Here is a 10,796-nt window from a genome sequence, read left to right on the forward strand (position 1 = left end):
GTATCCAAGTAAGTGATAACTTACAGAATACTTCTTTTAAATAAATAATTTATAAAGCAGTTAAATGTACATGACACAGACTGTTTTAGTAAAATACGATAAAGTATTAGATATAATTAAGCTTAGAAAAATGCAAAGAAATTATTTCTTTGAACTGGACAAACGAGATAACAAAAGAACATTAAATCTACATCTGACTCTTCTAGGCAGGACAGCATATTCATGGATCTTGTTTTAAAACAGTCTTTCTGACAACATATATAAAGTCTTCAGTCATTATTGGATGTAAGTATCCACACGGACAAAAATGAGTAACTTTCTTGACCATACTCATAATCGTTTATTTATATATTTTTTAAATAGGGACAACACATAATATTAGTATATTCAGATTCACTTGTTCAGGTGGAAACAATTGTCAATGTACATGGATTCGTGGTACCAGGGAGAGCCATGAAGACACAAAATTAGGCTCAGGGTGAAAACTCAACTGGAGGCAAAAGACTCTTACAAGCAGATGCACCCATGCAAGGCTTATATTCAAAAAGAGAAACAGAAGAAAGTAACCACTGTGTGGAATCCTTTTTTGATGAAGATGCCAATTTTTGAAGAGATATCAAGGTATTAGATTAGAGGCAGTAGGGAAAGTGATCTCCAAAAAATGTCTTATACTCAGCATCCATGAAATCATTATTCAGATAGAGATGATCTCCTGAAATAAGTGCAGCATAGTGATTTACATATTATTCCCAGCTAAACAGTCATCCCCAGATCTGGTCCTCTGGGGATTCTACAAGTCACCTAACAGCCTTTAATAAATTCCTTTTATGCACAAATTTGCTAGAATGGCTTCTAATGTTTACAACAACCTAGCAATACTTGGTTCATTTAAGTTTTCTTTAATCTATTTATGTTCCTACCTTTTAAATCTTTTAAACTATTTTATTTTTGTATAATTTTAGCTGCACATCATGAAGGCATTACATGGTGCCTTTGTTATAACTGATGAGCCAATACTGATACATTCTCACTAACTGAAGTTCACAGTTTACACTAGGGTTCACTCTTTGTGTTGTGTAGTTCTCTGGGCTTTGACAAATGCATAATGCCATGCATCTACCATTATAGTATCATACAAAATAGTTTTACTGTCCTAAGAATGCCCTGTGCTTTATCTATTCTCCCTTCCCCCATCCTTTGGACTCCTGACAGCCTCTAATTTTTCTACTTTAGCTTTGCCTTTTCTATAATGTCACATAGTTGGAATCATATAGTACGCAGCTTTTCCAGTCTGGCTTCTTTCACTTTTATGCATTAATATAGTAAGGTACCTCCAATGTGTTTTCATAGCTTCAGATGATTTCTTGTTAGTGCTGAATCATACTTGGTTATATGAATGCACTGCAGTTTGTTTACCCACTTGCCTGTTGAAGGATATCTGGGGTGCTTCCAATTTTTTACAATTATAAATTTTCTATAAAAATTCTATAAAAATTTTCTATAAAAATTCATGTACCAGTTTTGTGTGGACATTGTTTTCAACTCATTTGAGTTCACACCTAGGAACACAACTGCTAGATTATATGGTAAGCTTATGTCTAGCTTTGTAAGAAATTGCCAAACTGTCTTCCAAAGTGGCAGCACCATTTTATATTCCCACCAGCAATAAATGAGCTCCTATTGCTCTATATCCTCACCAGCATTTGCTGTCAATATTTTGGATTTTACCTATTCTAATAGGTGTGTAGTGGTATCTTGATTTAATAAAGTAGATATTTCTATCCTTTTTTTAGATTTTCTACCATCATATATATTAACAATCTGATTCATCTTCTTTCCATCCAAGGTAATAGATTTCCTTCTTTCAGTATATAGGTCTCTCTCCTAAATCCTTCCCTTCTTTTAAAAGACAAAGAAGAGGGCGCCGGGGTGGCTCAGTCAGTTAAGCGTCTGCCTTCAGCTCAGGTCACGATCTCGGGGTCCTCAGATCGAGTCCCGCATCGGGCTCTCTGCTCAGCGGGAAGTCTGCTTCTCCCTCACCCTCTGTGCTTTCTCACCCTCTCTCACTCTCTTTCCAATAAATCAATAAAATATTAAAAAAAAAAAGAAATAGGTATTGCTAGAACTTTTAGAAAATGTCAGCTTGTATGCTTACTGATTATACCCATAGTCAAAAATCAGAACCTTCATTAGGCAGTCCATACCTATTAAGAACACCAAAAACTCACAAGAAAAATACCCATATTATTTTTGGACCATAATCATCAGTATCTCATAAAGAAATCTTCAGAAAATTGGGACTCTGTTGAAGATGGGGTTAAATACTTCTTTGCCTAATAAGGGAAAATGAAATATAGTACAAGTCTTCAAGACTTGGGCCATAGCACTGACTACCCCAATTTAATGACAATTTCATGTCACATCTATCTCAGCCTATATGAGTGTCCTTCCCAAAACCCTCATCCCCAGCTGCTGCCATTGCTAAAACCTCTTGAACTAACAACAGACCGCATTCTTCTTTTAGTCCTACAATGATTCCTCTCCAAACCTTGTGCAGTCACAGTTGAGTATCATGGTAGAATTACTCAGGTTTTTCCCTTAACTGAAGTTTAAATCCATTTACTCTAGCCACATTTGGTATAACTCTTTTTCAAGTGGTTGGCTCTCAGGTAAATATATCCTTTGTCTAAAAAGCCCATGATTTTCCAAGCAATAACAACATTCTCATTTAATTCTAGCTGACTGAGGCTACTGACTGCATTGTTAAGAGCTAAAAACGAAATCTCTCGCCTGAAATGCAGATCTACATCTGAGGTTCCAAAGGCAAAGTCTCTGATCGGCTAGCTTTTTTTGGGAAATAAAATTATTAAGATCTCAAGAATTTTTCACATGTTCTCAAAATGTACAAAACTGAGGCAGCAATCACAAACACATTAACGGAAGAGAGAAAGTCTAAAAGGACACAGTGTAAGTATGTGTGTGTGTGCATATGTGTGTTTTTCTTCAATTTAGTGAATTATCCAAGGACTCAGTTATCTTAGATTATCTGTGTAATTTAGTCTCCTAACACAAAAAAAGAAGACAGATTAGGGGTCTTACTAAGATATTAGGCAGCTTCTCTTTTCAGGTTGCTATACACCAAAGTTTCTCCATCGCAGCACTATTAAAATTCGGAGCCAAATCATTCTTTGTTCGTAGGTGGCCCTCCTGTGCATTGTAGGATGTTTAGCAGCACCCTGGCCTCTCTCCACTAGATTGCCAATAGGATCCCTCCAGTTACAACAACCAAAAATGTCCCCAGGCATTACCAAATGTTCTCTGGGGGAAAATATCATAACCAGTTGAGAACCACTGCTATGTATTTAAAATATAGTGCTTTTCAGTGTGCTACACCACCAGAACACACTAACACTTGTTTTAACTAGTTAAAATTCTTTTTACTTAGTTCCCAAATCAATTTTTTTTAATTGGAGGGAGAGAAGAAAGTTAGGAGAGAATACTACGTGATCTCAGACCTTCTCTATTTCTACAACACTGTGGAAGGAGGGCAAGACAATCAGCACAACTATAGGCTAATGAGAAAGGCCATTTCTCTGGAAAAAATATACTCTGTATTTATAGTTTAATATAGTCTCTGCTTCACTAAGATGTATGTCTAGAAGAATGCCATAACCATCTATCATCTATGCAGATATACATCTATACAGTTTGTATAAGGTTCACTACTTTCAAAACACACACAAATGAAGAAAACTTACATCTTTTGGCATTCCTTTCGTTCTCCCAACATGGGATCACCCATTTCTCCAAGAATGGTAGCTTCCACTTCATACTGAACAATGAGTGCTTTTTCTGATGGATGTACATCAATATTTCCTCCTTTAACTTTCCTATAATATAAAATAAAAATAGACATAGATTAAAAACTCACAAATTGTTCATGGTTTTTATCTAGTTTCTAGTTCCAAAAGCATGTGGGTTGGATTAACATATGCATTTAAATTAGATTTTCTCTTGACTTGGACAAAGAAGTAAGTCTTTTTCTCCAACTCTGTAAACGCTGTACTATACTTATAACAAAATGAATAATTTTACCTTAAATGCTGAACTTTCAAACTGAATTTAACATGGCACTCGTAATGACATCAGATGTTTAAATATCAAGAGAATGCGCTTCCAAATGCTTTACCTGGAATCCATGTATTAGATTAAAAAAATTATAACTGATTATTAGAATTAACTGATTTTCTATTTGAAGCATCTTATGACACATATCAAAACTGCTGTCTACTAACTGTAAATTTTTTCAACTAATGGAAACTTCTCAATAACAGCTCTGCTTTTTTTTTATACGTATAAGAAAACTAGAACCTGAAATATGCTAAATTAATTTAGAAAAATCATTTTTTACATCAATGTGAAGACTATGCTTCACAGAGTGATATAAAATACACCTTCTATAACTCCATGTGTTAATTGTCATCCTGGGGCACAATGTTCTTAATTAATAACTTCTGAAGTACATCCTGATATTGCCAGACTTCATGCAGTTGATGATAACATTACAATCCTTAAAAGAGAAAATAATTGCTCATATTGCATTATACATTTATCATCAATTTTCTACAACAATAAAAATTCATTAATTTTTCATTAAACAGTTACTTTAAAAAAATTATTGCTGTCAAAAGGATTTATTATAAGTTTCTATTCAAGATGGTAGCATAGGAGGATTCTGAACTCAAAATCCTCCTATAGTCACATAAAATCTGTAGCTACATATGAAAAACTTTCCTCTGGGGAAAAAAACCCTAAAAATTAGCGGCATGACTCCTACATATCAAGTGAATGAAAAAAAAATTTATCCATTCACCTGTAGATAGACACTGGGGATGCTTCCATAATTTGGTTATTATAAATAATGCTGCAATAAACATGGGGTCATCTATCCCTTTGAATTAGTGTTTCTGTATTTTTTTTGATCAATACCTAGTAGTGCAATTACTAGCTTACAGGGTAGTTCTATTTTTATCTTTTTGAGGAACCTCCACACTGTCTTCTACAGTGACTGCACCAGTTTGCATTCCCAATAACAGTGCATGAAGGTTCCTTTTTCTCCACATCCTGGGCAACAATTGCTTCTTGTGATTTTGATTTTAGCCATTCTGACAAGTGTGAAGTGATGTTTCACTGTAGTGTTGATTTGCATTTCCCTGATGATGAGTGATGTTGAGCATCTTTTCATGTGTGTTTTGGCCCTCTGTATATCTTCTTTGGAGAAATGTCTGTTCATATCTTCTGTCCATTTTTTAATTCGATTATTTGTTTTTTTGGTGTTGAGTTGCATAAGTTCTTTATATATTTTGGATACTAACCCTTTTTCAGATATGTTGTTTGCAAATATGTTCTCTGATTCAGTAGGTTGTCTTTTACTTTTGTTGATTGTTCCCTTTGCTGTGCAGAAGCTTTTTATTTTGCTATATGCAAAAGAATGAAACTGGACCACTCTCTTACACTACACACAAAAATAAACTCAAATGGATTAAGGACCTAAATGTGAGATATGAAACCATAAAAATCCTAGAGTTAATTATGTGGCATAAATCAAGGGTCCAATTTCATTCCTTTATGTGTGGATATCCAATAATTCCTCTGACATCAGCTTTAGCAACATCTTTCTAAGGTAGGTCTTCTGAGGCAAGGGAAACAAAAGCAGAAACGAACTATTTGGCCAATGGTTTCTTAAATAATGGCATCAAAAGCAACTATTGGGGCGCCTGGGTGGCACAGCGGTTAAGCGTCTGCCTTCGGCTCAGGGCGTGATCCCGGCGTTATGGGATCGAGCCCCCACATCAGGCTCCTCTGCTATGAGCCTGCTTCTTNTGCTTCTTGCTCTCCCACTCCCCCTGCTTGTGTTCCCTCTCTCTGGCTGTCTCTATCTCTGTCAAATAAATAAATAAAATCTTTAAAAAAAAAAAAAAGCAACTAAGAAAAAATTAAACTGGACTTCATCAAAATTTAAGACTTTTGCATAAGGAAGGATACTGTGAAGAGAATGAAAAAAACCACCACGGAATGTGACAAAATATTTGCAAACTATTTTTCTGGTAAGAGTCTAGTATCTAGAACATATAAAGAACTCTTTTCTCCAAAGAATATAGCCAAAGGCCAAGAAGCTTATGAAAAGATGCTCGATGTCACTAATAACTAGGGAAATGCAAATCAAAAATACAATAAGATACTACTTCACATCCACCGAATGGCCATAATTTAAAAAAATAAATAGCAACTGTTGGTGCTTCAAAAAATTGGAGCTCTCATACACTGCTGGTGGGAATGTAAAATGGTGCAGTCACTGTGAAAAACAGTTTGGTGGTTCCCCAATAAGTTAAATATAGAATTAGTACATTATCTTGCAACAACTAGGGATATACCAGAGAGTGAAAAAAGGTACTGAAACTAGTACAGGAATGTTCAAAGCAGCTTTACTCACAATAGACAATATATAGAAACAATATAAATGTCCATCAATAGATGAATGGATAATCAAAATGTGCTATATCCACACAATGAATTATCATCCAGCTATTAAATGGAATGAAGTACTAATGAATGCTAAAACATAGATGAATGTTGAAAAAATTATACTGTATATAAAAAAAAAGCTTTACACAAAGGCCATATACTGATTTTGCTTATCATATATTTATAGCACTTCTCATAAATTATTACTTCTGATTATATATTATTTAAAGTCTGTATTCCTTGATACATTATAAGTACCATAAAGCAGAGAAAGTGTGTATCATTCATTCAATACTTTTAATTACTTGGCTGAGTGGCTTTTACATGGTAGAATTTCAAATAACTATTGAATGAATGAATGAATGCCATTTACTCTTAAAAATCCTTCAGTGGTTCCCCACTGCTTTTACGATTCTCAACTCTTTACGATAGCTCCTAATTCCTATATGATTTGGCCCATTTTTCTTTGTAGCCTTATTTTCACTTCATTTAATAATTATATAGTGAGTATTACATTCCAGGCACTGTGCTGTGTGCTGAGGATACAATGAGAAGTAAGATATATATAGCTCCTTAGCCTTTTGGAGCTTAAAGACCAGCAGGAAAGACAAACAATAACAATATAATTGTAAAATGCGTAAAGACAAGGTATTTGGTATCACGAGAACCTTACAGGTATATCTGACCTGGACTGTGGATTGTGGGATGAGGAAATGGCAGCTCAGGAAAGACTTTTTGGAAAAAGTGACATTTAAGCAAAAACAGGAAAAATGAGGAGTTAGCTAAGTGAGTAACAGGGCAAGTTCCAGACAATGAGAAGGGCATTTGGAACCTAACACTGAAACACAAAGATCTAATAGAAGTTACTTCTGTAAGGCTCAGGTATGAAATTATTGGGGGTGGGAGGGAAACAGAGAGAGAGAAAGATGAAAAGGTAGGTGCTCTAACTCTAAAAGCAATGGAGGGGCGCCTGGGTGGCTCAGTCCTTAAGTGTCTGCCTCTGGCCCAGGGCGTGATCCCAGGATTCTGGGATGGAGCCCCGCATCGGGCTCCCTGCTTCGCTGGGAGACTGCTTCTTCTCCCACTCCCCCTGCTTGTGTTCCCTCTCTTGCTGGCTGTCTCTCTCCCTGTCAAATAAATAAATAAAATCTTAAAAAAAAATAAAACCAATGGAAGGCCATTGGAAGGTTTAAGAGGAGGCTAAAAAACCCAGAATCACAAATAAGTGTCTATGTTTGTGTATATCTGATTGAGGACATGAACTATGTCTATTTAATCATTTCCCCAGTGACCAGAACAATGGTAGACATACACTACATATTTTGTAAGTACTCATTAAGTGCTACTGAATCAAAGCTGGTAGCAGAACAAAAAATGAAAACTGGATTTGATTCTATAATCTACTCACATTTAAACATAAAGAGACTAGAGATTCCTCAGTGATAACTACAATGAAACCACTGAAATCAACTAATTAAAATTAGAGTGAATCAATTAGATTGAAAACATGTTGCTGTCCTGTTAAAAACGAAATCTAAAAGTAAAAATACTACAAAAGGAACATACATAATCATTATCTAAGAACCAATAATTAAAATGGAAGGTTCTGCCAGACATCATAATCCACCAGGCCTGTATGATTATATGCCAGCTGTGTATTTCTAAAGTGAAAACAAGCAAAACAAACTTTTTATTATTCATATTGTCAAAATTAGACAAAACTGAAGACCGTATGTTTCAACCTTTCCAAATTCTGACCTTATTTTACTTCAAACATCACAGTGACTTGTTTGGTTTTATTTTTTTTAACTCTAGATAACATGGCTTTCAAAATAAGCAATAGATTGACAATTATGCCTCAGGGTCTATACAGGTACAAGAATCCTAATAAAAACCATCTTTTGGCACACCTATATTAAATGAAAATAAGCTGATGGTATAATAGTGGCTCTTTGTCTAGAATAATCTGGAATTTAAAGTTGAAAGAGAAATATTATTTTCTTCTGTCATAAAATTTTCAATCAAGATATTTTAAAATAACAATGTAAGCAAAATTCAGGGAGGAAACAAATACTATATACTAGTCATAACTACATATTGCTATAAAAATTTTAGTGATAAAGCCTTGTTATTTGAGTTTCAGAAATATTCATATACAATGAGCAAGGCAGGCAAATATGCCTCAGTCCTGCAAAGAAAGTGCATTGTTTGATTGATCTTACAAATTGTTACAAATCCCTTTTAAGAATCGATTAAAGGTTAGAATATGTTTCTGTGATGTTCAGGGCCATGCCAAACCAGGATGAACATTCAGTAAAAGTATATTATGACTTGAAATAATGCCACCACATTATATGCATGTTTTATCTTTTAAAGGTATTTTCATATTTGGTCGGCATATGTCTCATAAAGTAACATTTGCCCCATATTTAAATAATGAAACTGTGTCCAAAAAAATACATGAGACTCTCCCTGTGTACTTTAACCTATCAGTAACAGTGAATTAACTAAAAATGGAGAGTCCTAATTAATATTGTTTTCTATTGGATCACTGCTAATTCTTGGTCCAGTGACAGGTATTCTTTTCATCAGGGATAATCTTCTCTTTGACAGGAGTCAAATAATCCCAACAGATACAATTTTCTTTAAAGAGTAATTGATACTACAAATATTCTTAAGCTAAATATATTATGGCCCGTTCCAGGACAAGCTCCTGAACAAACCTCTTGATAATTATGAACCTCCTACAAAAATTAATACTGTATACATGGCAGTCAAATGGATGAAATGGTTGAGGAGAGCAGAAATACGCAGTAAGGAACCATCTCAACCCAGCCTCCTATAAATTAAAAGCCACCACTCCTTCATCGTTTCAAAACCCCACGGCACTGAACCCCAAACAGGAGACAGCAAAGGCACCAGAAGACTTCATTCCCAAGGGAACTCCCAGGAGCTCCCAAGGGATTTATTCTACCGGGGAAAAAAGGAGAGTCCAAGTGGGGGCCTGGAGGGGAGGAAGACACGGTTTACTAGGCCCTTCGCCCTTCTCCCGTGAACAATGTGATGTGTGCAGCAAGGAAACCATCTTCAATGCTGTCAGGGTCCCGCCGAGCCCGGTAAGAGGCTGGGGAGCCTCGCACCCCCGAAAGGCCCTTTCCTCTTCTCCCCAGTGCACCTTTCCCCTTTCCTCTCCGTCACTTCTCCCCGGCATCCATCCCTCCTCTAAGCTTCTAGCTTTGCCCAGTGACACCTCAAAGCCAACCCAAGGACCTCTAAGAGTATCTTCAGGGCCCTCCAAGGAAGGTAGGACCGAGCCTTGGGGAGTGGTCACCTTTTGAGGTATCTGGCGTCCTCCCCTTGCATGGCGGCGGCGACGGCAGCGTGGGGAGGATGGGGGTATCTGAGAAAGCCGGCGGAGCTATTTCCGGGGACAGTGGCCAAAGTATCCCCACACCCAAAGGCGATGACAGTCCAGAGACCTGCAAGGAGGGGCGGCGGCGCTGCGGTTACCACGGTGAGGCCGCCGGCTCCTCCCACAGCGCCTAGGCCCCAAAACACTGGAGGGACCCAGACCCGCCCAGCGCGACCTCCGCCAGCCCCGCCTCAAGGCGCATGCGCTCACTTCGCCACGCCGTCTGCGCAGGCTCAGTGTGAGGTGCTGGCGCCGGGGATTAATCGGACGCACCCTGCAGCCGAGTGTGAGGTTTTTTTGCCGCAGATACACGCGCGGGTGGTCGAGGACTGGCTTCTTGATCACCGCCCCCTTGAGGATGAAAATTGGAAGAGTCATCCCAGTCAGCCGAATTGCAATATCAGGTCTTAGCTTCAAAAAAGAGAAAGGGAATCCATTAACCTTTTAATTAGTGAATGCTGTAGAGCAGCTCAGCCCTCGGCTGGTAACCTGTAAAGTGAGATTTGTGTTTGGAGGCATTGTGGAAAAGGAACTGCGCTGATTGCACTGAAAAGCTCTTAATTTGTGGAGATGGTCCGACCCTCATACAAAATGAATACAATCAATCTCACCTTTGATTCAGTGCAAATCCGTGACTTCCACTTTGGTGTTCTGAATCTAGAATGCACTCCTCCATCCCCGCCCCCCTGCTCTACACACACATACCTACAAACTAGCTCCTGAAATGCCAACTCCTACACTAATTATCCTTAACTCGGGGTACCTTTGGGGTTGTTTCCTCTCAGGCAGGCAGCTGTTGGCAATGCAGGCCATAGGGAAGAAGAGCTGGTTTTGAATCTTAGCAAGTAAATATCCTCTG

General features: G+C 37.4%; 1 protein-coding gene across 2 annotated transcripts in view; it reads right to left on the bottom strand.

The window, feature by feature from the left end:
* The window catches only part of KIFAP3 (kinesin associated protein 3), a 143,855-nt gene extending 133,723 nt beyond the window's left edge, over positions 1-10,132 (bottom strand). For both annotated transcript variants that reach the window (XM_002918565.4, XM_019798997.2), the window contains exons 1-2: positions 9,857-10,132; positions 3,759-3,890 (exon numbers count right to left, since the gene is read on the bottom strand). In XM_002918565.4, coding sequence (XP_002918611.1) covers positions 3,759-3,890; positions 9,857-9,888 — 164 coding nt within the window. In that variant the 5' untranslated portion in view covers positions 9,889-10,132. The remainder of the gene's footprint in view (positions 1-3,758; positions 3,891-9,856) is intronic.
* Positions 10,133-10,796: the final 664 nt, after the last annotated feature.

This window comes from Ailuropoda melanoleuca, chromosome 8, assembly GCF_002007445.2.
Source record: "Ailuropoda melanoleuca isolate Jingjing chromosome 8, ASM200744v2, whole genome shotgun sequence".
Classification (NCBI taxonomy): domain Eukaryota; kingdom Metazoa; phylum Chordata; class Mammalia; order Carnivora; family Ursidae; genus Ailuropoda; species Ailuropoda melanoleuca.